Below are 24,733 nucleotides of genomic sequence, written 5' to 3'. Positions count from 1 at the left end.
TGTCTCTCAAGCAAAGCTGCTTGTCTTCTGATTCTGGACGGGGGAGGAGTTCACCTGCGTCCCAATCGTGCCTCTGCCCGCCCCGAGCCTGGCGGAATCAGAGGACACCTCCGTTTTCTTCTGGATACTTCTTTTTTTTTGGCCACACTGCGAGGCATGCGGGATCTGGTTCCCGGACCAGGGATCGAACCTGGGCCCCTGCAGTGGGAGCACAGGATCTTAACCACTGGACTGCCAGGGAAGTCCCTCTTCTGGATACTTCTTCATAAATCTCCTGTTTCCCTGCACCTTGTTAGCTTAGACCCATTAAACAAGCAAGTGGATGTCACTTCTGCGTTTCTAGTTCTGAGTACCAGGTAACATACCAAACAGCTGGAAAGTTTTCACAAGGATACTTTCCCCTTGGAGCTTTGGAATACTGATTTTCTTTTTTTTTAATTAGTTAATTTATTTATTTATTTTTGGGTGTGTTGGGTCTTCGTTTCTGTGTGAGGGCTTTCTCTGGTTGCGGCGAGCGGGGGCCACTCTTCATCGCGGTGCGGGGGCCTCTCACTATCGCGGCCTCTCCTGTTGCGGAGCACAGGCTCCAGACGCGCAGGCTCAGCAATTGTGGCTCACAGGCCCAGCTGCTCCGCGGCATGTGGGATCTTCCCAGACCAGGGCTCGAACCCGTGTCCCCTGCATTGGCAGGCAGATTCTCAACCACTGCGCCACCAGGGGAGCCCTGGAATACTGATTTTCTTAAGACTAGTTCTTCTTGAGCTTAAAACTAGAAGTGATAGTTCAAAAGAGGTGTCACATTTTTCTAGGTGATAAATTAGACTGTACCAAACCTGAGGTGTTCAATATTTGTTTAACAAGATATTCAGCCGCCACTGGGATTGATAGTGCTTTTTGTTTGTTTGCTTGGCCATGCCACATGGCATGTGGCATGTGGGATCTTAGTTCCCTGACCAGGGATTGAACCTGTGCCCCCTGCAGTGGAAGCTCAGAGTCTTAACCACTAGACTGCCAGGGAAGTCCGCCGTTAGTGTTTTTTATATTGTGATATTTCATGGGTGCTATTAGACATCGTTTCTAATAATGCTCTTTTAAACTAAAAAAAAAAAGTAAAGTTCCATTTAAAGACCATACAGTGGAATGTTAAATCCGTTTAGTGATGTGTTTTAATGCGTTAGCGTGGCTTTGTCGCCCCTTTGGGGAACCTCACAAGGAGGGAGCGTTTTGTGTGGGTACTTGTCACTGAGCTGTGTCTTTATTTAGCTTCTGGCACCAAAGCACATAACCTGCGGGTGGGGGAGGACTCCAAGGCTGTACTTCTCGTGGTTTAAGTGTCTCCCTTCACAGCTGCCTGAATAACCACTCTGTTCTTCCCCTTCGTCCTGTTGATTTTGAAAAAGAAGTAGCAGTTGTACCTTTTTATTGAGACGTGATCCCCAGTCTAGAAACGCTAAGACACCCTGAAATCACCAAGTGCGAACCCTGTCTCGACTGAGGGCAGAAGCGCAGCTCGTGGGGGAATAACCATCTGGGAGAGGCACCCTCAGCCTCCTTAGGAGGTGTCGCCCCGTCCAGTCACACCCAGAAGGCTGCACGGGCTCCCCCCACAAGGAGGGCGGCTCCTGGCTGCTGTCTCGGGGGCTCCGGGCGGGTCTGGAGGGGCTCTGGGAGCACCGAGGTGCTGTGTCTTTCAGGACGACTGCCCCGAGAAGGCCGACGGCGACGTGGTGGACGCCGTGCCGGAGGCTCAGGAGACGGTGCAGGTCATTCCGGGCAGCAAGCTACTCTGGAGGGTCAACACCCGGCCCCCCAACTCCGCCCAGGTCCGCGCCCCCCGCCCCAGCCAGGCCCCCCAGCCGTCCACCGTCACCCAAGGGACTCCCTGCCCTCCAAGCCCTGACCCCGACACATCAACACTGTGTGCACACATCACAGTACCCGGGTTACACTGCGAGCCCTCAGAGTCTACACCGGGTGCGTCTTACCAAAAGGGTTTCCAAACCAGTTTCGAGAGATTATTTTTCTGACTCGTCAGTTTAGGTGCTTAAATGCATTTTGATGTTTGTTTTTGAAAATTGCGCTTATAATTTGCATTACATATAATAAATTTATTAAATGTAATGCAAAATTGTAAGTACAATTATAATTAAATATAATTTAATTTAAATATAAATATATTATATTTACAGTAATGTATAATATGTAAAAATAATTACATGATAACTGTAACACATGTAATAAATTATATTTTATTTTAATATATTATAAGTTATATGTTAGTTATATATAAAATACATACACAACATACTATAAGATTTTTTATTGTATTGTCACATCCTATAAGCAAAGCACAGCATGTGCAAAACAAAGGAAACAAAACAAAACATTCATCGGTAAATACATTACCTCAACACAGCCACTATTATAATTTTAGTAGAGTACAAACTAGTATAAAATAATAGCAAAAAAAGCTCATGTTTAAAAATAACACTCATCCCTTTGGTTCAGTGAGCACCTCCTGAGTCGGTGCGGGTGGGCCCAGGTCCCCGGGAGCAGAGCCCGAGGACAGGGCAGGCAAGGACCCTGGCCCTACACAGCACAGCGACCGGCCTGATGGGCTGGGGGCGGGCTTCCTGGGGCCCTGGTGACGTGGAGCAGGACCTGGGGGAGGCGGGGGTGCGGAGGACGTGGCCATCCAGCTGCTTTCCGGCAGGGGGGCGGCCGGGGCCCGAGCCCCCCTGCTCCTCTGAGTGATGTGGGGTCGTTCGAGCAGCGAGGGGACCAGGTGGGCCCCTCTGGCCGCTTGTGGAGATAGACTTCGGGGGCCAGAGCGGGAGGGAGGCCAGGTTGGAGGCGAGTCCCCAGGTCTGGGCTGTCGGGAGGCAGAGGCTGGGGGGACGTGGGCGCAGCAGCCCCCCTGGAGGAGCTGAGCTGGAGACTCCCGTCCGGCCCCCAGGATGTGAGGAGGCAGACGTGAGGGTGGGACGTCAGGGTGAGGGTCTGGGTGCCCCCCGCGGGGGCGGAGAGGAGGAGCCCCAGGCAAGTGCGTGTCAGGGCAGGGAAGGAGCCCCGGCCCCGGTGACCTTGATAGCAGTGCCTCCAGGGAGCCGGTGACACTTGGCTGCTCTGAAGGGGTTTAGAGTGTCGCTGGCCCCCAGCTGGGAAGAGTGCGCAGAAGAGAGCGCCATTTATAGCCACGATTTCTGTGCCTGCTCCCCAGATGTATAATTTCACGAGCTTCACGGTTAGTCTCAATGAACTGGAGACGGGCATGGAGAAGATCCTGGCCCCCACCGACTGCCGGCTGCGCCCTGACATCCGAGGCATGGAGAACGGCAACATGGGTGCGTGGCCCCGGCTGAGCGGGCGGGCGCAGGAAGGGAGCGCGTCCCACCCCCCCCCCCCCCACCGTTAACCAACCACACTTCGCGTCTTCTAGATCATGCTTCTCAAACCGTCTGTGGGGAAAGGGTTAAAAAATTTCTAGTTTGCTGCAGCCCAATTCTTCTCTAAATAAAATAAGATTAAATTACTAGGAAAATGGAATGAAAAAGAATACATACAAAATGCAAGTACCCTGTCTTCTTATTAGGTTCAACAGACAGATTACATTTCAGAAGCTGGACACATTGTTATTTAAAAGCCGCTTGGCTGGAGGGCGCCCCCCCCATGCCTGCCCAGCCCCGAGGCCCCTCTGCCTTCGGGCTGGGCCGCACTGGGGTCTGCGCTGGGGTCCGGACCTGGCTGTGCGCTTGTGCACTCGTGCCTGGGTTTGCCTTCCCGCTGACGGCCTTTACTGTCTGTGGTTTGCTAACCCAAGGGTGACTTTTCATCCGGGGTCGGGTGTGAGGGCTGTTCCAGCATCTGCTCTCCCAGCCCTCAGCTCTGCCTGTCACCCTGAGCCCTGACCCAGTCCCCTGTGCTTGCACCCAGATCTGGCGAGCCAGGAGAAGGAACGGCTGGAGGAGAAGCAGAGGGAGGCCCGGAGGGAGCGGGCCAGGGAGGAGGCCGAGTGGCAGACGAGGTGAGACGCCTGGTGGCCACGAGGGCGAGGAAGCGGGGAGGGGGCCGCCCACCCACCGGGGCTGAGCAGAGGCTCCCCCGTGTCCTGTGAGATGGTGGCCAGCAGCTCTGGGCTGCGTGTAAACTGACGTGTGATGTGATGAGGCCTAGTTAGAGGGGCCACGATCCCAGGGGGAAGAAAAGACCAACGGCCGTGTCCTGTCCACTGGCCTCCTGACCGCCTGCTCTGTGTCGCAGGTGGTTTCACCGAGGCAGTAACCCGTACACTGGGACCCCCGACTGGCTGTACGTGGGGGGCTACTTCGAGAGGGATTTCTCAGGCTGCCCAGACATCTACTGAGAGACCGGACCAGCCCCCGGACCCGGAGACCCGAGAGGCTAGACTCCGTCAAGTGGCTGCTCTGAGCTTCAGTCACAGCAGAAACCAGCTTTTCTAACGGCTGTTCGTGGAGATGGCACCATCCCTGGTTGAGGATTTAATTCTAATCAACTTTTGATTGCCAAACATTTTACTACTGTTGCAGTCTCTTCATAAAGCTTCACTTGGGATCGTCATGTTTCCATTAAGGTTTGAAAAGGAAAATTCTTTACAGTTCCCTTTTATGGGACAGAACCAGAGCTGGGGCTGGTGTAGATTACAGCACCCTCTTAATTACAAAAGTTATAAATAAAGGAAGTAACAGGACGGGGTCCACATTCCTCCTTATAACGCAGTGGCAAAGTGTTTCTGAAAGTATTTTAAATTTGAACCAGTAACAGGAAAAGATGGATCTTGAAAAAAGTCCCACCAAGAGCTTTTTATAAAGGCCAGGAATTGCTTTCTAGATTACAGTAACGCAAAAGTGAAGATTTTCAAAGCATCTGATTGAATGAAATGAAAAGTTGTCAGAGTCTGTATTTTTTACCAAGCTTCAGTAATGTAAAGATTATTAAGATATTTAAGTTCAAACTACTTGAATAATATTTTGCTGAAGAGCAAGACAGGCATTAACATCATGTGTACACTGTCCAAAATGAAGCATTACCACGACAACCGAGGGTGGCCAGAAACCTTGACAAAAAGTCCCCAGACGGCTCCCAGCCCTGACAGGTGTGGGAGCCCGCCTCCGGCCCCCAGGGCTCCCCTGTCACTGCAGGCCACACCCACGTCACAAAGTGAGTCACAACAGTTGGCCTGTCCCTGCGGCACCTGTGTTCCTGTCCTGCATGTGTGAAATACGAGGGACCCGCCTCAGGGGGCACCGAGGGCGGGGGGTCCGAGCAGTCTGCTTCCAGCGGTGTCATTACCGTTGTGTGTCCATCTCTGCACATGTCTGCACCAGTGACTGTTTACTTTCCGTAGAGAAGCCAACACCACCGGTCGTTGCAGAGCTCTTTGAATTGAAGACAATCTGCTGTGTGTGCAGACGCACACCCGCACACGCACGCGCACACACACGCACCTGTACGCAGTGGTGGGTTCTCAGTGAGAGGGTGTCGGCATTTTGTGTCCCAGCTTCAGAATCACGTTTGTAATTAAAACACTTTTAAAAGCAAATCCTCGCTCTGAAGGCTTGATTCTGTAGCTTCGGAAACCTGAGGCGTGGTATCGGGGTCGAACCCCAGCGCCCCTGCTTGAGGGGACCCGAGCGGGGCCACTGGCGACGCGCGGAAGCCTCCGAGGATGTGTGGTCTTGACGTCGTGCGGAGCGGAGGTTTTGACACACCAGGTCGTTAGGATGGGGAGCCCTGTGCCTCTGGTCGGGAGGCGGCGGCGGCGGTGGCGGGGCTGGGCTCCTTGTCCAGGGAACGTGGGGGGGACCCAGGGCGCATTTAGAGCAACAGTGTTTAGGGCAGTTTGACAACCTCCGTGGACTATCCCATGTCTCACCACCTCCAGTAATTTACCGTAAGGTTTGCATCTCTAGGTCCTCCCTGAGGTCAGATTCCACGTGGCCCCAGTAGTCGCTTCCTTCGCACCCGATTCAAGAGTCAAAGGAGAAAGGGCAGGATGGCCGATGACCTCAAAGCATGGCCGTTACGATCCTTTAACCCCTGTGTCCACAGATGCTAACACCCACCAGAGCTGCCCCCTCAACTTGGCCGCCGTGACACACTGGGATGTTGGGTGTTTCTCTCTAGTAAAGAGCTTTTCAGTGGAGTTTGCTTTTCAAAGGATGACCTCCCACGACCGATGTGTTTGGCCCGTGTGGAAAGTCGTGGCCTTGTTGTTGGCCCCCAGTTTGCGACGGTGGCTTTGAGGTAGGGCCCGGGTGCTTTTTGGAGCCGTCTTGTAACGCAGAACGTCCTTGTGGGATGAAAAGTAGAGCACGCTTTACCCGAAGAACTTCGCATTTTGATTTTGCTCCCCCTTGAAGGTAGGAGCCAGTCACATGTCCATCGATTCAGTGCACGTTTACTGAGAGCCACTGGAGAGTTTGCCGGGCTGACGTCTCAGAGTATGTTTCATGGACGAGAGAACTGTCCTGTGCACGCCGGTGCTGGCCTGATTTAACAGGCCGCCCGCTGTGGGCGACCGACGGTCGTGTCTGGGTCGCTGTGCCACCCAGGTCCGTCCCAGGAGTGGTGCTTCTCTCCCCGGCGGGGTCAAGGGTCAGGGCATCCCCAGCACTGGCCGGCCAGCTGCGGGCCCCGGTCGTGAGAAGGCATCGGAGAAGCAGGCCCCGGCCCTCACGGGCATCACCGCGTTCGGCCACTCCGGGCTGCCGTGAAAGCCAGGACCCTCCAGGATATAGCATGGTGGCTCTGGAAGGGGTGAAACGAAGGTGCCAGGCGGACCTCTGCTCCTTTACAGGCTCACGGGTCTTCACAGGGCAGCGGCACAGCCTCCGCAAGGAAACGGAAGCCGGCAGTGGCCCCAGGCAGGGCCCCTGAGGACCAGCTCCGATGATTCTCTTGGCCACGGTCTCCCTGTCATACTCTGTACCCAAGGATGATGCTTGGGCTCGTGGAAGGATCTTCCCGAAACACGGGGAGAAGAACCCAGTACAGCGCCGACGGCCTCTGGGCGCCCGGGCCGATGCTGCCGGCCACTTGTGCCAGTGAGCGTGGAGCTGTCCGGCTGGAGGCGTTGCCATCTGCTTGCTGGGTCCTCGTCAGGACCTGAGGCCAGGAAATCAGAACAGGATGAGAGAAGGGCCGGGCGTCTCCCGCGAGCCAGCCAGCCCTCCGGGTCGCCCCAGCAAGAAGCTGCCTCTCAGGACACCTGCTCCTGGGAAAAAGTGCTCCCCGCGGAGCTGGGGATTTACAGGTTTGGCAAGTCTCACGTATCCACCAAGAACAATGAAATGAAGACATCGTTTAAAATGCTAATAAGCTTCCAAAAATCAGAAGCGAGAATAGCCCTCCTCCTGTCGACCCTTGCACGCTAGAAGGGGAAGGGGCTGCTTGGTGAAGCCTTGCGTCCTGTGTGGAGCTATCGGCCCTGCAGGAGAGTTCAGTCAACAGAGAGTTCCTGCTGGTCCTGGCTTCATCTTCCAAAGGATCTTCCTATGTCCAAAGTGGGTGCGAAGATTGGGGTCCCCTGATAAAAGGGCCTGTCACCAAACCTGCAGGACATCAAGTGGTGTTTCTCTCAATACACGTCATCTTTGGGCCTATCTTGTACGTTCTCAGTGTCGGTTTCTTCGCAAAGTGAAAATGCCATTTTGGTATTTCTTGGTACGTGTTTCCTGGACCGTCAGCCCTCAGCTGGATGCACTGCTCCATTCCGTCTTTGTGAACCGACCACCCTGGGCCAAACATCTGGTGAAGGGCTGCTTGGTCTCTGCAGAGGGTGACAACGCACAGACAGGGTCCTTCCTCCATTGTCCCACGAACACTGTTCTATCCGTGCAGCACGAAAACGTCAGGCAAGAAAACACGTAGTGAAATGGATTTATTTTTATAATTTTATAATATGTAATAACTGTCAGTATTCCTCTATATAAACAGAATCAACCATTCTCAGATTTTTTGGGAGGACCGGACAGATCTGTGGAGATAAATGTTAAACCCTAGCCCTGAATAGAGATTCTTTGCAAATGGGTGGTAGTTGACATTTGTTTTGTACTGAACAATTTTTCACTGTCTGCTGCTCTGGCCTCTCTGGAAAGGACTGCAAATCAGCTGTGGATGTGTCCTTGAGACCAGGCGTCAGACGTTCGGCCTGTGTGTTCTGTAGGACTGGCCCAGTTAACGGATTGTTTCAGAAAACTGCTTGTTACAGCGAAGAGAGGGCTCAGGGGCACATGAGACGGATGAAGGGGTCTGGTTCTCTGGGCAGCGAGGAGCTCTGATGGACTCTCTTCCCTCCTGGGGATTGGAGCCTGTTGCTGGAAGCAACGGAATGCCCAGAACACAGTGTTCGCTTGACTCAGAGGTCCCTGTGCCCGACCTGCTGCCCTAGGTGCCCAGCAGCTGTGCGCTTCGCAGGAGGGTGAGCTGAGAGGAGGTGGTGATCCCAGTAGCCACGGTGGCTCCTGGCAGAGGGACAGACTGTCCACACGACTTTAATGTCCTGGGAATGCCCAGCTGCATAGATGTGGGGCTCCACCATGGCCATGGTGTCCGACTGTGGGGACCACAGAGCATCAGCCCTGCCAGAGCCCGGGCCTGGTGCCCTGGGTGCTTAATCTCCACAATTACCATCCAGTCTGACCCATCGAGGAGGAAGGGGAGGCGCAGGAAGGTGGGCTTGCCTGAGGTTTCAGAGCAGGTAAGTAGAGGACGTGGAATTCAAACCTTGACATACAGTGAAACTCATCCTTGTGTGCAGTTGACAGATTCATACCATCTCGTAACCATCGTCACAATCAACATATATAGTTTAATGGCAAGGTTCAAGTGGGAAAGGACTGTCTTTTCAACAAATGGTGTTGGGAAAACTGGATATTTACATGCCAAAGAACAGAATTGATCCTGACCTCACACCATATACAAAACTTAACTCAGAAGGGATCAAAGATCTAAATGTGAGACCTAAACAATAAAACTCTTAGAAGAAAATATAGAGCACAGAGTTCACAAATTTGGACTTGGCAGTTATTTCTTGGATATAACACCGAAGGCACAGGCAACAAGAGAAAAAAAAAATAGACAAGTTGGACTTCATGAAAATTTAAACACATTTTGTGCATCAGACACTAGCATCAGAGTAAAAAGGCAATGGGAGAAAATATTTGCAAATCAAACATCTGATAGCAGATTAATATCTAGAATATACAGAGAACTCCTAAAACTCAATAACAACAACAAAGAAAACCTGATTCAAAAATAGGCAAAGGACTTGAATAAACATTTTTCCAAAGAAGATATACCAATGGCCAATAAGCATGTGAAAACATGCTCAACGTCATTAATCATCAGAGAAATGAAAATCAAAGCTACAACGAGACACCACCTCATACCCATTAGGATGGCTAGTATTAAAAAAAAAAAAAAAACCAAAAAATCCAGAAAACAAGTTTTGGCAAGGATGTGGAGAAACAGGAACCCTTGTGCACTGTTCGTAGGAATAAAATGATACAGCCACTGTGGCAAACAGTATGGCGGTTCCTCAAAAAATTAACAATAGAATTACCATATGATCCAGCAATTCTATTTCTGAGTATTTGCCCCCCAAAATTGAAAGTAGAGCCTTGAAGCAATATTTGTTCGGTCATGTTCATAGCAGCATTATTCACAATAGCTGAACCGTGGAAACAACCCAAGCATCCATGCACTGATGAATGGATAAGCAAAATGTGGGGTAGACGTACATACAGCGGAAGATTATTCAGCCTTAAAAAGGAAGGAAATTCTGACGTGCTACAGCACAGATAAAACTCGAGGATATTATGCTAAGTGAAAAAAGCTAGTCACAAAAAGACAAGTACGGTGCAATTTCATATATAGGAGGTACTGAGGGTAGTCAGATTCGTAGGGACAGAAGGTAGAATGGTGCTGGGGTCGGGGACAGAGCGGGTGGGGAGTCAGTGTCTAATGCAGACAGTTTCAGTTTTACAAAATGAAAAGTCTGAAGATGGATGGTGGTGATGGCTTCACAGCACCATGAATGTATTTACTACCACTGAACTGTACATTGAAAGATGATTAGGATGGTAAATTTTCTGTTATGTGTTATTTTACCACAATAAAAACAAATGGGAAAAAAAAAACTCGGTGGTCGCCAGGGGTTACGGAAGAGGGAGGGAAGGACAAAGCAGAGCACAGAGGATTTTCCGGGTAGGGAAGATGCCCTGTAGGATGCGATAATGGACATACGTCACCAAGCATTTGTGTGACCCGTGGATTCAAGACGAAGCATGAACCCTGATGTAAACTCGGGACCCTTGGGGACATGAGGTGTCCACGTAGGAGCATGGATTGTAGCAAACACACCGCTCTGGTGGGCATGTGGATGGTGAGGAGGCCTGTGGGGTTGTGTGGCAACGCTATACTCTCTGCTCAGTTTTGGTGTGAACCTACAATTGCTCTAAAAAAGAAAATCTATTGTTAAACAAAGAACACAACAACAACAAAAGCACCTGCCAAACTGTTTTCTCGAGTGGCCGCGTGCCATTTTGTATTTCCAACACCAAAGACTCCACAGCACTTAGGATTGTCAATTTTCTTTTTCCTTTTTTTTTTTTAGCCATTCTAATAGGTGTGTTTTAATTTGCGTTTTCCTTATGAATAATGCCATCCACCACCCTTTCCTGCATGTCAGGCCACCTGTACACCTTCCTTATGAGACGTTTGGGCGCGTCCTTGCCAGCTTCCTTGTTGCCACCCCTGTGTCCGCAGTCACTGCACCCCCTGCCTTTCACCTGAGGGAGGCGCTGAGGCTCAGGGAGACAGGCTGGGTTCACAGAGCCCACGCTGGGGTGGGCGCTCGGACTGGCCCCCATGATGCCCGTCTACCTGTAGCTTGTTTCCTTACTGTAGATTTTTCACAGAAACTAGTGAAAGTGTATAAAGCTTTGTTTTTTGAGCCCTCCCAGGGCACAGGCTCCCTTGGCTCGGGGAGAGGAGATGTGCATTTGGGGCCCCTCTGAGGTCACTGCCCGGAAGGTAAGCACCATCTCCAGGTTCTGGAAGGTTGGCTTCCCTGTGGCCTCTGGTGGCAGCTTTTTAACTTTTCAAGACTTTGGACAAGTGACACCTGCCTGCTGGCCCCTTCTCAGGGAAGCCAGATTGGTTTTCTTACTGTTTTCTTGCCTGGTTTCACAAGGCCCAGGACGGTATTGCTGCGGGGGTGGTGACCGTGGTCACAGGTCACAGAATTGCTTCACGCTCACCGTTCCCACCGCTTTGGTCTCTGGAATCCTCTAGATTCTCAAAAATTATCAAGAACCCCACAGAACTTTTGTGTTATGTGGGTTTTATCTGTGGATATTTACCACATTAGACATTTTAAAATAAGTATTAACTAATTTAAAAATAACAAACGCATTTCTTATTAACACAAGTAATATTTTAAAATGAAAAACAGCTCGATTTTCTGTAACAAAAAAAAAATTAGGGCTTCCCTGGTGGCGCAGTGGTTGGGAGTCTGCCTGCTAATGCAGGGGACACGGGTTCGTGCCCTGGTCTGGGAAGATCTCACATGCCGCGGAGCAACTGGGCCCGTGAGCCACAACTGCTGAGCCTGCGCGTCTGGAGCCTGTGCTCCGCAACAAGAGAGGCCGCGATAGTGAGAGGCCCGCGCACCGCGATGAAGAGTGGCCCCCACTTGCCACAGCTAGAGAAAGCCCTCGCACGAAACAAAGACCCAACACAGCTAAATAAATAAATAAATAAATAAATAAATAAATAAATAAAGTAGCTATTAATTAAAAAAAAAAAATTAGTGAATCTTTAGATCACAAAACAATGGATACAGAACTTGTGGTATTCCATCCATCAGAATATCATACAGGAGTTAAAATGGATGGGTTAGAGCTACATGTGTCAACATGAATAAAAAAAACAATGTTGCATAAAAGAATACTTTTCACTTTTATACCTTTCATAAAAAGCTTAAAAACAAATTTTACGTACACACAGATTGATAGTAAATCAGGCACTCCTGGAGCAGGGAGTCACATGTCACTGTCAGTGTGGGGCTGGGAGGGCACATTGCTCCAGGTGTGTGTGTTCTGCTCTGCAGAAATGTACAGAGATGTAAATGATGGGGAAAACAAAAGCAGTGGGAGGGCAGTGCCTTACATTTATCTAGTCCAGGTTTGTGGAGGGCAGCTGCCTTCACTCTGTTCTGACTGCACACATCAGACAGAGAATGAGCGGGCAGCCGCGACGGCGCTGTTATAGGTGGGTCTGGGGAGGATGGAGGGCAGTAATGTCATCACTTCTGTGGGGGAGGGCTGGGGGACCCCCCCCAGGGCCCAGGGGACGATAGGGGGGCAGCCATGTCGTCACCGTTATAGGGGGTCTGGGGGACCCCCAGGACCCGGGGAGGATGGGGGGCAGTTACTGAGCGGGGTCTGGGGGCGCGGGGCCGGACCACTGCCTAAGCCCCGCGTTGTGCGCCGCACGCGCCCCCACGAGACCACCGCTCGTCCGGAGGGCGCTGGGCCCACGCGGCAGCGTCCGGGACTGCAGTCGGTCACCTTCCCCCCGGGACGCGAAACTGAGAGACCCCGCCCCGCTCCCCGCAGGTGCCCCCGCTCGGCCAGTCCCGCGGTCCCGGGGTCCCGGGTCCAATGCCCACCGCTCGGCCCGCGCCCGCCTCGCCGTTCCCGGCGCCGCCGCCAGGGGCCGCCGCCGCGCCCCTATGACACAGCAACAATAGAGGCCGCTCTGGCCCGCACGCTGCCGGCCCGCGCTTCCGCCGGAAGAGAGCCGCCGGCACGGGGGCGGGTCTGGCGGCGCGATGGGCGGCCACCCTCGCCAATCGCCCGCGGGCCAGCGCCCGTCCCTCACCGGAAGGGGCCCAATCGGCGGCGAGAGCGGTAGGTGGGGCGGGGCAAGCGGGGGCTTCCGGCGGGGCCCGGCAGGCGCCGAGGAGGAAGAGCAATCCGTGACGGCGCCTCTCTGCTGAGTCTCGGCGCGGCCCAGGTGCGGGGTCGCCGGGGGCGGGGACGGTTACGGAGGCGGCCAGGGGCGGGGCCTGTGCCTTCGGCGGCCCCCGGGCGGGTGCCGGGTCGGCGGGGGCCGGAGAGGCTGGGGACCGGGTCGGGGGCCGAGCGCGGGCGGGCGTTCTAGGGGCCTGACTCTCGGGCAGCTCAGCCGCCGCCCCGGGCCTGCCGCGGCCGTAGCCGAGGGCGTCGGGCGGTGGGGCCTGCGGGTGGGAGCGGGTCGGCCGGCCGCGGGTCTGCGTTTCCCCAGGTGCTCGGGTTTTCTCTCCGAAGGGAGCGAGCCGGCTGCGCTGCAGTTTACCGGCGGTGTGTCCGATGGAAACTAGGTTTAGGCCCAAGTGTGGTCTCCCATTCGGTGTGTTAGTGGTGTGCCTGCCCAGCTAGAGGTTTTAAATCTTTCGGAGCCGCAGGTTAAAGGACAGTTTATTTAAAAAGTACGGAAGGTGGTGTTGGCGAGGGTCTCCCGCTGTGATGGGGTCTAGCTGCAGAGGTAAATTTCGTTGTTTGAGGACCACGAGAAGCTGGGGACCTGGCTCCACGGGCTCAGGTACCGTGGGGTCGGTCCACCCCAGGAGGAGTTCGGCAGCAGCTGTTGGGCGGCTGAGGCCTGTCCCCTTGCTCCCAGCAGGGGACAGCCTGGGCTTCAGAGAGAGGCCCTTTCCCTCTGCCCGTTCCAGTTCCAGCGTAGCATCTGGAGGTGCTACGGTAGCGACCGTAGTTAGGAGGTCCACGGTAGTGACCGGCCCTGCATGCTGGTCCCTCTTTCAGGATGACGACTTCAGGCGCTCTGTTTCCAAGCCTGGTGCCAGGCTCCCGTGGGTCTTCCAACAAGTATTTGGTGGAGTTTCGGGCCGGAAAAATGTCATTGAAAGGAACTACGGTCACCCCAGATAAACGGAAAGGGCTTGTGTACATTCAGCAGACGGATGACTCCCTCATTCACTTTTGCTGGAAAGACAGGACATCGGGGAACGTGGAAGACGTAAGTGTCTGGGAGCCTGAACCTCGTCCTAAGGACTCCCGTCCGGGTCGTCAGGACAGCGTGGTTCTTACAGGAGGGCACCATGCTCTGGGCACAGAGCAGCTGTTCACACTTTGGAGTGTGTTGGTGGGATGCGTGGATCCATTAGTTTAGTGCCCTCATCAGCTGTTTTCTTTTGCCTGTGGGGCTTCCTGGTCTCAATGATTATATAGATTTCTCCCGTCTGTGTATGTATGTTTAAAACTGAAAATTAGGTGCCTAGAATTGGAGAAACCATGTAAAAATCCTAACCTTTATTACAGCCCTCCAGAAAGCTTTCTTTAGCAGTCATCTTATTTAGCGTTCTTTGTTCTGCAGACTAAATCGTTTCTCGTTAGGTTCGAGAGCAGGTCAGAGTTGACTTTTTAATTCATCTTGGAATGTTGCTCCCAAAACGTCTCTGCTAAAAATCCTTCAGGCGCCAGAAGCCCTCCTTCCCTGTTCAGCACCGAGCCCCTCTCCTGGCCCTCATGACCTTCGTACGGTGCCTCAGGTCCTCGTTTGTCTGCCCTGCAGAGACCCTGCTGGTGACGGGCTTGGCGACTTGCTGCCGTCTGTGTCCCGTGTCCTCTCCCCCCACCCGCACGCACTTAGGCACAGGGGCCAGCCTGTTTTCCTGGAGGTTCTGGGGCTCTGCAGTGCTGTTTTCGTGGAGCTGACTCTGCTCGTTTGCTGCTCTCTGTAGGATTTGATCATCTTCCCCGACGACTGTGAGTTCAAGCGCGTGCCTCAGTGCCCCAGCGGGAGGGTCTACGTGCTCAAGTTCAAGGCAGGGTCCAAACGGCTCTTCTTTTGGATGCAGGTAAGTAGGTTTTGTTTGCATTTTGTCTTTTCTTCCTGTCATAAAATTAGGTTAGAAGCTTGTTCACCGGATGGTAGAATTCGCTTTCACAGACCAGCTGGTGCTGACCTCGCTTGCCATGGAACCTAAGGATTCCAGTGTATCGCCTTGTGGTGCGGGGCACTGGGGACAGGCTCCGCCAGAGTCCGGACACTTGTAGCTGGGCTTTGGGTGCCCTTTCGAGGATGGAATTCCCTGGCTGACCGCCAGGAGTGATGTCCGGGCTGGGTCCTGTCTCTGCCTGTGGTTTGCTCGTCTCCCAGTGGCCCCTCCCTCCAGGGTCATGAGCAGCCTGGACCAAAAGCAGGGGTGAGCCCGTGTGGTGTCCCTGTCCTGCCTCTTCTCCCGTGGTGTGCTCTGGGGGTCTCTGGGTGGCAGTGCACCAGGCCGTCCTCGTACCCACTGGAAGTGGACTTGCTCGTGCAGTGGGTATGCACCTGCGTTTGTAGTTTTGACAGAGGTTGAACTGCTGCCCTCCCGCCAGCACCTTCTAGAACAGGGCAGGAAAGGTTTTCCTCTTTGTGGGCTGGATGGGCTGTGTCGCGCCTGCTGAAGTCATGTGACGGTGGCCCTGGGCAGGAAGGAAATGGATGGGCGCAGCCATGTTCCAGTAAAACTTTATTTGCAAACACAGATGGGGTCGTGGTTTGCCAGTCGCTGGTGTAGAGCTTGTTTCTCCACAGTTTCGCCGAGAAAAGTTGTCAGACTCACACCACCCACTGCATCTTCTGCTCCCCTCTGCCCTGAGCGTAGGGCTGTGTCTGTGTGCCTCCCCCGCCCCCACCCGTGACCCTGCAGGCCCCCTGCACACACACTCGGTGACTCTTGGAGAAGTGAGTCGTGGGTGCTTCGTCTTGCAGCTCTGGGGGTGCCCGCAGGGTGGTGCTGCCTGATGCCCCCCTGCCCACACCCAGGTGCCCGTAGTCAGTGCCCAGCTAACCCTGGAGGGCCACGGGCTGGCCGGTGGACAGCGGCGTGGTAGCAGGGTTATTTCATGGCAGGACACGTGTTGAAGGATTTGCGGTTCTAGAGCGTCGCGGAAAGGACCGCGTCTGGAGGGTCAGGGCATTGCCCTGTGCTGAGCGCTCCTAGTGCTTTCGTCTCCCCACCTGTAAAACGGGTGTTAGCACAGCCCCAGCGGGCACATCGGGCTGCTGCCCCCGTGCACCCCGCCGGGGCCTCTCCTTGCTGTGACCGCGGACGGGTGGCCACGTCTCCGGGCCTCAGGCCCCTCGTCAGCATGGTTGTTGCTGGGTGGGCCGCTCAGCTGCGCCTGCTGCCGTGTCCTCCCCACAGGAGCCCAAGACGGACCAGGACGAGGAGCACTGCCGGAAGGTCAACGAGTATCTGAACAACCCGCCGATGCCCGGAGCCCTGGGGGCGAGTGGGAGCGGAGGCCACGAGCTGTCTGCGCTGGGCGGTAATGGTCACCTTCCCGGATGTGCGGTGAGGGCAGAGTAGGTTTCCGCCCGCGTGGATCCCTGGTGGTGCGGGCCGGTGGCTTTTAAACGGACGTAGAGGTGTCCAGGTTAGAAGCTCCTCTCGGCAGTTCCCCCTCGGTGCTCCCATCTCCACGTGGTGAAGCGGTGTACGAGCCCTGCTGCGCTGGCTCGTGTCGGGGGACGCTCGCCGCACAGTCCGGGGCAGCCGAGACGGGGGCCGGCGCCTGGAGCGTGGCGGCGGGCGTGCGCACGGCTGGAGGCCCGGGCCTGAGCGCCTCCTGTCTTCCAGGCGAGGGCGGCCTGCAGAGCCTGCTGGGGAACATGAGCCACAGCCAGCTCATGCAGCTCATCGGACCCGCCGGCCTCGGAGGGCTGGGTAAGGGGCCGAGGGAGGGCCCGCGGGAGCCTCTGTTAGCAGTGGGGCAACTTGCAGCTTCTGATCGGTTCTGAGCGACGCCTGGGAATGTTCTGTGCCCTGGCCTCCCTGGGGAGGGGGCTGGTTTGCCTTAGGGTTTGACCTGGGAGCTGGGTGGGCAAGGCCTTCCACGGCCCCCGGGGAGGAGCCAGTTCCGTACCTCAGGGGAGCACGGCTGGCTGAGGTGCCGGGCCCGAGGACGCGTGCTCGGGGCCCTGGTCTCCTGGGTTGGCCTGCCTGCTGCCAGCTCCTGTCGGGCTCGGGTTGTGTTTCTGGGACACTTCGGAAACGCTGGTTACTTTGTACGGGATTTGAACTCCATGTTACCTTGAACCCAGGTGCGTTAGTAGGGTCACGGGATGGAGAATTGATCTGATTTAGCAGGTTCAGCGGCCAGGACGCACCTGAGTAGTCGCTGCTCCTGGGCCCCCGCAGGCCCGCTGTGGTCACCACCTCCCCTGCTCGCCCGCTGGCTTTAGTGCGGGGCCTTTCTGCTCTTTGGCGGGGGTGCAGGGCTCTCCGTCTGGGCGTGGTGTCTGAGCTGCGTCTCCTTGCTCCTGGTAGGTGGCCTGGGGGCGCTGACGGGGCCGGGCCTGGCCAGCTTACTGGGGAGCGGAGGGCCTCCAGCCAGCAGCTCTTCGTCCAGGTGAGCCTCACGCCCGCGCACTCTGGCGTGGCCGAGTGTCCCCTCCTTCACGGGGGCCGGACGTAGGAGGTGCCGAAGGACAAAATAGGCATCTGGGGAGGGGCCATCCTTTTTCGTGGTTCAGGCTCTTCCTGGGGTCCTGGCAGCACGAGGATGTCTGGGGCAGGACCGACGCGTTGTGGCGCCTTGGTGGGCGCGTAGCCGCTGCAGTGCTGGCCTCGCTCTTCCCAGCTCCCGGAGCCAGTCGGCAGCGGTCACCCCGTCCTCCACCACCTCTTCCACCCGCGCCACCCCAGCCCCCTCCGCTCCAGCAGCTGCCTCAACGACCAGCCCGAGCCCCGCGCCCAGTTCAGGTAATGGAACCGGCACGGCAGCCAGCCCAACCCAGCCCATCCAGCTGAGCGACCTCCAGAGCATTCTAGCCACTATGAACGTGCCGGCCGGGCCAGGAGGCGGCCAGCAAGGTAACACGTGCTCCTCGGCTCCAGGCTGGGGGGTGAAGGTGCCTGCTGCCCCCTGCCCGCCCGCTGGCTTTCCAAGGCACGGGCCCAAGCATGTCCCCGGGCTGAGCTGCTGCCCTGCACGTGTCACCTCTTCCTCACCTCACCTCGCCACGCCCGGCAGTTCTGCAGCTTGGAGTCTGTCACTGTCCTCCTGAGTGGGCATCTGGGCTGGCCCCCAGCCGCTGATGGCCGCCTGCTTGTGCCCTAGTGGACCTGGCCAGCGTGCTGACGCCCGAGATCATGGCCCCCATCCTTGCCAACGCGGATGTCCAGGAGCGCCTGCTGCCCTACCTGCCGTCCGGGGAGTCGCTGCCGCAGACCGCGGAGGAGATCCAGAACACGCTGACCTCGCCCCAGTTCCAGCAGGTAGACGCGTGGCCCGGGCGCCCCGCTGTGCGCTCGGAGTGGGGGACACTGCCCACTGCAGCACGGTCCCCCAGCGCTGAGCGCCCCTGCCCCTGCGGCTCCCCCAGTTGTCTGCATGGACTCAGGCGCCTGGCTCTTCCCTGCAGGCCCTGGGCATGTTCAGCGCGGCCTTGGCCTCGGGGCAGCTGGGCCCCCTCATGTGCCAGTTTGGGCTGCCCGCAGAGGCCGTGGAGGCCGCCAACAAGGGCGGTAAGTACTTGCCCCTCCGCCTCTCTGCCACCGTTGAGGCAGAGGTGGTTTTTCTCCTTGCATTTGAAAGCAAAGGCCTTCCCCATTTGTGGAGCACGAGGTGGCTTGTCCCGCTGGCCCTGGCCTCCATCTGGTTTTCACCTCCCAGCCCCCCAGTCAGCAGGGCCAAGCCAGGGTCTAGGAAGGTCACCTCGTGCTTTTCACTTCGTTTTAGACGTGGAAGCCTTTGCCAAAGCCATGCAGAACAGTGCCAGCCCCGAGCAGCAGGAGGGCGACGGCAAGGGCAAGAAAGAGGAGGAGGAGGACATGAGCTTAGATTAAGAGGTTCGGTCGCCGCTGTCGGAAGGGCGGCGTTCCAGCTCGTGCGGCCTCGGTAGCGGCGTTAGTGATCGCACCCCACTCCCCTCTGTCCCAACTTGCTAATCAATAAAAGTCTTTTCTTTTATCTGCCAACTCTGGTCTGTCTGCGTGCCCGGGGTGGGGTGCGACAGCCCCGTCCGTCCCCCTATCAATCATCAGTCAGTCAGTCAATCAGTCAGTCAGCCGTCAGCCATCAGCCAGACGGGAGCTGGTGTGGGAAGCCCCTCCAGGTCCCGGTTCTGACTGACTGACTGACTTTGAGGGACAGCCGTGCTGAGGGAGGGTCTCCCCACGTGAGTGAGTGCCCTGCTCGCCTCGGGCCTCCAGACCCACTGGACTGCTTTGCTTTTCCTCCAGTTAAAGTCGACACTCGGTTACACAGAAGTGACTTTAATTTTTGTTTCAAGAAGCAGGGACGAATGACTTACAGATCTCCCATTAAAAATTGGTGGAAGGGAAATTTCATAATTAAACTGAAAGATAAAAAGTATAAAACCCCCATTTTGCAGTGTTTTACCCTTTCCCTTAGAAAGTCAGACATAACTTAAACCATTCCCAGAAATAAGACTCATCGCCCGGAGAATCTGGAGTCTACATAAACAAACATACACAAACTTGATCTAAAAAGTCGGCCGAGGGCGGTGTTGTCAGCAAGTTGTGTGGAGGGGCTGGGGGTTCCGGGGGCAGGACCCTGCCCGATGGGGCGGCCTGCCTGGGGGCTCCGGGCCTGGGGGCTCTGAAGACCCTCTCTCCTGGCTGCTGCAGCTGGTGGCTGGGGTCCCAGAGGGGCAGCTGTGCTACGTGGCTGGGCAGCCGCCGGCCCCCACTGCCCCCTGCACGCCCGCAGCGCGGGGCCAGGAGACCAGGGCCTGGTTCACCACCAGGTTCCGCATGCAGCCGCGGTAGGCGGGAGGCCGCGTCCAGGGATCTGGGGGTGGGGGAGGGAGGGAGACGGGTCGGAGCGGAGGCCGGCATCCCACCAGGCCTCGGTCTCCCCGCTGGGCTGGAAAGCAGGGTGACCCCGGTGCCTGGTCCCCAGGGGCAGCCTTCCTCCCTCCCCCTGCCCCCAGGCCGCGGCCACACTCACCAGGCAGGCCCCCGAGGTGCAGCGGCACCGGGGCGTCAGCCGAGGCGGCCGGCGCGGGGCCCAGGGTGTGGTTGCTCTGCAGGTCCACCTCCAGCCGCAGCCTGTTCCCGCCTTTGGTCACTGCCGGGCACAGGTTCCTTGTGGCCGGGCCGGGGGGCCCTCACCAGCCACAGGGCCAGGGGCCCTTTGCCCCTTTGCTCCCGCTTTTGAGTCCCTGCCCGCCCCCCCACCCCAGGGGTCTGCAGCTGCCCCCGGCGGGGGTGGGGTCAGGAGGGCCCAGCTGACCTGCTAGGCCGTGCCACCGCCCGTCACACAGTGCCTCGGGGAGCGTCACCAGCGTGGAGAACTCGCCCGAACCATCGTCTGCCCGCAGCAGGACCTGGGGCGGCAGGGGGTCAGGAGGGCCCCACCAACCCCAATCTCGCCCTGAGGCTGCGGCCCAACCTGCTTACCTGCCTCCCCAGCACCCGCAGCTGCAGGTAGGGGGGCGCCAGGCCCCGACCCAAGTGGAAGACGAGGCCGGTGGCTGTCTGGGGCCGCACCTCCAGCTCCAGGCCCAGGTCAGGCAGTGTGGCCCCCAGGGTGTCTGCAGGGAGGGGCCGTGAGAGAAGGAAGGCCTCGGCCCCAGGCCACCCCCCCCACCCCGTTCTGGGCATCGCTCCCACCCCAGCCCAGGCACGTAGGGGATTGGGGGACGCCAGCAGGGGACAGACCTAGAGTGATGGCTCCTCCGCTGCCTGCAAAGAACAGGCCCTTCTCCAGGGGACCTGAGAAGCAGGGTGTGGCCCCCACCACCCGGGTGGGAGCCCCCAGGAGCTGCCCGTCCAACCTCAGTCTCTTCACACAACCGCTGAACCCGGAGCGCCTGATGGCCACCTGTGTGGGCACAGGGGGTGACTTGGGTCAGGTCCCTGGGGTGCTGAGGAGGGCGGAGAGTGTCCAGCGGCAGGGGTGGGAAGCTGGGGCGAGGTGGTTCTCACCGGGAGCTGCGGGCTGTGGCCACCAGCAGGGAGGCCCCCCACGAAGAGAGTGTGTGGCCGGGGGCCCTCCTCCCCCTGGTGCCGCTGGCCCGGCCCCTCCTGGCTCTGGGCCCAGACCCCGTCCGTCACCAGCTGGATCCGAGTCTTCTCCCAACGCACAGACACCTGGGAGTGGGAAGGCACATCAGGATGGGAGCTCCCAGGGCCACCGCCCCGCCCCGCCCCGCCCCTGCGTCCCCTCTCCCCAGCCCCTCACTGTATGCCACCGGCCAGTCCGTGAACGCTGGCGGCTCTGGACTCGGAGCTGGGGCCCAGGGCCTTCGGTCTGAGCGACAAAGCGTCCGTGGCTCAGGAAGAGGGCTAGGGAAGGGCTGCTGGCCGTCAGCGGGGCAGCGAGGAGCAGGAGCCCTCGGGGGGCATGCGGGCGGATGAGCATGGAAAGCTGCGACCTGGAAGCCAGGTGGGCGCATCAGCCTCGGGCTGCCCCCCTCCCCCCAGCCGCCCCCTCTCCCCACCGCCGCCCCTGGCCTTACCAGTCACTGGTGGGGGGCGGGATGTGTGCAAACTCCAGGTAACTGGACAGGGGACCCCCAAACTGGTAGGCGTCTCGTACGGCCCTGAGGGGCGAGACTGGCGAGCAGGAAGCGTCCTGGGCGGGCTGCCGGCTGCGGCGGGAGGCCTGGGGGGTCGGATGGGGATGAGGGAATGCAGGAATGCATGGAGGCCACCTTCTGCCTACCCCAGCCCCACGCCCCCACCTTGCGAGACACCGTGGCCCGCAGTCCTCGCGGGCTCTGCTCTGGGGCCTGGGTGTGAGGGGCCGGGACGCAGCCTGAGCTCACGTTGACGCCCTCCAGGTTCTGCTGCAGGTCAAGCACGCGCTGCGGCCCCAGGTGCCTGCGGAGGGCAGGGGGTACACGCGGGTCAGTGCTGGGCCGGGCCAGCGGGTCGTCGCCAGCCCTCCCGAGGCCCACTCAGCTCACCGCAGCACGAATACGTTGCTGATGCAGCCGCTGAAGTTACGGAGGGCGTCGGACTTGGGCAAGCCCCCCAGGAAGAGCTGACTCGACCCCTCACGCTGAAGCTGGGACCACGGCTCCAGGTGGGACTTCATCTCCTGAAGCTGATCGTCCACATAGAGCCAGACCCTGGCGGGGAGAGCAGTGTTTTCCCCACCCTGCCCCCTGGCCCCCCGGCTCTACTGCGCCCCCTCCCTGGAGAGGCCAGGTAAGCCAGACTCACCCCGTGGTGTTGCTGTAGAAAGTGACATAATGGGGGGCCCCATCGGCAAAGCCCCGTCGCGTTTTCACCTCAGTCCCTGCAAGCCGGAGGGTCACGTGGCCCTGCTGCAGGGACACCTCGCATGGCCCGATCTGGGGACAGTGGCTGGGTCAGCGGGCCAGGCCGGGGGCCCAGACTCCCTCCCTCGGGCCACCAGCCCCGCTCTGCTGCCCCAGAGGGGGCGGGTGGACGCACCGGGGACTCTCGGTGGAAGAGCAGAGCGCTGTCCTGGCTGCTGCGGAAGCCGAAGCCGGAGTGGACGTTGCCCGTGACGGGCACGGCATTGCTGGGGAGCGCCAGGCGCAGATAGCCGTGGCCATGGAAAGTCATGGCCCGTCCCACCTGCGGGCAAGGCGACCGTGAGGGCCCGCGGTGGCCGGAGAGGGCGCGCAGCTGGGGGAGGGAGGGGGCTCACCAGCAGGTCGGCGGTGCAGCCGGAGCTGATGCCCGTCGTGTTCAGCCTCTTGAGATCCACGTACTTGCCCAGAGCTTTGATGCCCTTGATGCAGCCGCGCACCGAGCCTCCGGAGGGGAAGAGCCGCCGCAGGCTGCGGGGACGGTCCGCGGGACGAGCGTCAGGGGCGGCCTCCCCCGGGCCCTGCCCACCGCGCCCGCCCGCCGGGGCCGGGGCTCACCTCGGGGGCAGCTGGGGGGCTGGCACGCCCCCCAGATAGTAGGCACCGGCCAGCTCCAGCGCGTGGCCCTGCTCCACACTGAACACCGTGGTCCTCTCCACGCGCACCAGCACGCGCTTCCGGCTGCCCCCCAGCAGGAACACCTGGATCTGGGAAGCGCCAGCGCGGGCTGGTACCTTCAGGGCGAGCTGCGACCCCCCTGCCCCTTCCCACGCCGGGCCCCCACCCCGAGCCCAGCCCTACCGCCTTGCTGGTCGTGGTCAGAGGCGGCGGGCGCTGCAGTGGGTCGGCCTCCTTCAGGCCCGCGCCGAAGTCGTAGAGGAACACGAGACTGCCCTCCCGCACGGCCAGGCACAGGAACTGGTCCTGGGGGGGAGGGGAGGGTCAGCGTGGGCCGGGCGGGCTGGCGGGCCGGGCCGTGAGGACGGAGGACGTGCCTGGTGCCGCATGAAGAAGATGATGCCGCTGTAGGACACAAGCCGCAGCTCCTGGTCGAAGCGCTTGGTGTTGCTGAGCTGGCTCTCCACGCTGATGCGGGCGAAGCCGGAGCCGTCCAGGTAGGAGCCGTCCGTGAGCCAGGGGTCCCCGGTCGACTTGGAGCTGCAGGTCAGAGCGGGCAGGGTCAGCCGAGGGTGGGCTGAGTCGGGGTGAGGGGGGCTCAGGCTGCACATACCGGGCACAAGGCTTATCCACGGCTGTGTCCAGCTGGAAGGTCTTCTCGAAGTTGTAGAGACTGACCACCTCCTCGTTCAGCGTGTCCAGCTCGATGCAGCCCCGGTAGCCGGGAAAGCGCAGGGGTTCGGGGGGCTGCGGGCACAGCGCACGGTCAGGGAGCCTCCCCGCCCAGGACAGACCCAAGGGGAGGAACTCGGGCTACAGCGCGACGGACTGAAGCCAGACCCTGAGCAGGACTTCCTCGGACAGGGGTGCAGGGCAGGGTGGCCGCGCACCCAGGCCGCACCGGGCTCACCGTGAAGTTGCCAGGGTAGCCTCCCACGTAGAAGACAAAGTCATCAGGCTGCACACTGAGCAGCCCTTCGGCCCCAGGGGCCTCCGTATCACCCTTGGTCTCTTGGACCATCTGATTCTCCACTGTGACAGACATATGGCCAAACTGGAGGGTCCTGAGGGCAGAGATAAGAGAGGGAGGTGTGGACACGCGGCCACGCCCGGCAGGGGGGGGAGCACCATGGGGGCCGTGCCTCCCACCTGTCAATGCTGACGGCTGCGAACTGTTCACCGATGTCCTCGTCAATGCTGAGGGCCGTGGGGCCCGCCTCCCCGAGGCGGTACACCCAGTGCACCTTCTGGCCACGCAGAGCCACACCCATGTAGTCGCCGGTGGCCTGTAGTGGCAGGAGACTCAGGGGGACAGGGACCCGGTGTGGGCCGCCCGCTCCGACCTGGCGCCCGGCTCCACCCAGCCCACCGAGCCCGCCCGCTACCTGCCGGCTGCCCATGTACAGCACGAACTGGTCCCCGGCGACCTGGCCGGGTGCCGGCTCCGGGCTCTGCAGGTAGAACTTGAGGGCCGTGTAAGAGACGAGGCTGGCGAGGTCCCGAGGGGTGCGCAGCTGCACCCCTGAGCTCCCGTTGAACTTCATGGGCACCTTGACCTGTGGGGGATGCACAGCCCATCAGCGTCTGCCTCCTGGTCTCTCAGACGCCCACCTGGCCCTGGCACTCGCACCCACCTTATTGGCAGCACCCCGGGCCTGGGCAATGAGCTCCCGCACGCGGCCGATGCTGGCCGATAGGGCCAGGCTGGCGTTGTGCGTCCCACGGTTCTGCAGGAGGCTCAGCTTGGCCAGCAGCTGCGGCAGCGTCTTCTCCAGGGTGGACACTG

The 24,733-nt window shown here is 58.6% G+C and overlaps 3 protein-coding genes across 9 annotated transcripts in view; 2 read left to right on the top strand and 1 right to left on the bottom strand.

Annotated features, from left to right (window-relative positions):
• Positions 1 to 5,560, top strand: part of OSBPL2 (oxysterol binding protein like 2) — a 42,223-nt gene extending 36,663 nt beyond the window's left edge. For 5 of the 6 annotated variants that reach the window (XM_082359803.1, XM_082359801.1, XM_082359799.1 and 2 more), the window contains 4 exons: positions 1,695 to 1,823; positions 3,221 to 3,344; positions 3,934 to 4,024; positions 4,261 to 5,560. In XM_082359803.1, coding sequence (XP_082215929.1) covers positions 1,695 to 1,823; positions 3,221 to 3,344; positions 3,934 to 4,024; positions 4,261 to 4,363 — 447 coding nt within the window. In that variant the 3' untranslated portion in view covers positions 4,364 to 5,560. Of the gene's footprint in view, positions 1 to 11; positions 329 to 1,694; positions 1,824 to 3,220; positions 3,345 to 3,933; positions 4,025 to 4,260 lie in introns of those variants that run through there. The other variant, XM_082359800.1, reaches the window with a different exon arrangement.
• A 7,343-nt stretch (positions 5,561 to 12,903) lies between these two features.
• Positions 12,904 to 18,989, top strand: ADRM1 (ADRM1 26S proteasome ubiquitin receptor). The gene is made up of 10 exons (XM_082359812.1): positions 12,904 to 13,041; positions 13,830 to 14,043; positions 14,768 to 14,884; positions 16,220 to 16,343; positions 16,655 to 16,741; positions 17,345 to 17,426; positions 17,658 to 17,890; positions 18,138 to 18,295; positions 18,442 to 18,544; positions 18,759 to 18,989. The coding sequence occupies exons 2-10, from the start codon at positions 13,831 to 13,833 to the stop codon at positions 18,863 to 18,865; spliced, it is 1,224 nt and encodes a 407-aa protein (XP_082215938.1). The 5' UTR covers positions 12,904 to 13,041; position 13,830; the 3' UTR covers positions 18,866 to 18,989.
• A 289-nt stretch (positions 18,990 to 19,278) lies between these two features.
• LAMA5 (laminin subunit alpha 5) overlaps positions 19,279 to 24,733 on the bottom strand; it is a 52,947-nt gene continuing 47,492 nt past the window's right edge. For both annotated transcript variants that reach the window (XM_082359787.1, XM_082359786.1), the window contains 21 exons: positions 24,582 to 24,730; positions 24,333 to 24,503; positions 24,097 to 24,233; positions 23,858 to 24,011; positions 23,561 to 23,694; positions 23,325 to 23,487; positions 23,131 to 23,253; positions 22,888 to 23,036; positions 22,668 to 22,800; positions 22,448 to 22,594; positions 22,214 to 22,344; positions 21,955 to 22,119; positions 21,730 to 21,868; positions 21,505 to 21,650; positions 21,228 to 21,420; positions 20,972 to 21,136; positions 20,705 to 20,867; positions 20,444 to 20,577; positions 20,277 to 20,370; positions 19,992 to 20,111; positions 19,279 to 19,832 (listed from right to left, as the gene is read on the bottom strand). In XM_082359787.1, coding sequence (XP_082215913.1) covers positions 19,702 to 19,832; positions 19,992 to 20,111; positions 20,277 to 20,370; positions 20,444 to 20,577; positions 20,705 to 20,867; positions 20,972 to 21,136; positions 21,228 to 21,420; positions 21,505 to 21,650; positions 21,730 to 21,868; positions 21,955 to 22,119; positions 22,214 to 22,344; positions 22,448 to 22,594; positions 22,668 to 22,800; positions 22,888 to 23,036; positions 23,131 to 23,253; positions 23,325 to 23,487; positions 23,561 to 23,694; positions 23,858 to 24,011; positions 24,097 to 24,233; positions 24,333 to 24,503; positions 24,582 to 24,730 — 3,041 coding nt within the window. In that variant the 3' untranslated portion in view covers positions 19,279 to 19,701. The remainder of the gene's footprint in view (positions 19,833 to 19,991; positions 20,112 to 20,276; positions 20,371 to 20,443; positions 20,578 to 20,704; positions 20,868 to 20,971; positions 21,137 to 21,227; positions 21,421 to 21,504; positions 21,651 to 21,729; positions 21,869 to 21,954; positions 22,120 to 22,213; positions 22,345 to 22,447; positions 22,595 to 22,667; positions 22,801 to 22,887; positions 23,037 to 23,130; positions 23,254 to 23,324; positions 23,488 to 23,560; positions 23,695 to 23,857; positions 24,012 to 24,096; positions 24,234 to 24,332; positions 24,504 to 24,581; positions 24,731 to 24,733) is intronic.

The sequence above is a fragment of the Balaenoptera borealis genome (assembly GCF_965194805.1).
Source record: "Balaenoptera borealis genome assembly, chromosome: 16".
Taxonomy (NCBI): Eukaryota; Metazoa; Chordata; class Mammalia; order Artiodactyla; family Balaenopteridae; genus Balaenoptera; species Balaenoptera borealis.
This window is presented reverse-complemented; position numbering and strand designations above follow the sequence as displayed.

Excerpts from the sequence above, each read along its gene's own strand:
- ADRM1 (XM_082359812.1), top strand. The coding sequence starts at position 13,831 with ATGACGACTTCAGGCGCTCTGTTTCCAAGCCTGGTGCCAGGCTCCCGT. Across the intron at positions 17,891-18,137 it reads GCCAGGAGGCGGCCAGCAAG|TGGACCTGGCCAGCGTGCTG; the intron begins GTAACACGTGCT and ends CTTGTGCCCTAG. Across the intron at positions 18,296-18,441 it reads CCTCGCCCCAGTTCCAGCAG|GCCCTGGGCATGTTCAGCGC; the intron begins GTAGACGCGTGG and ends TCTTCCCTGCAG.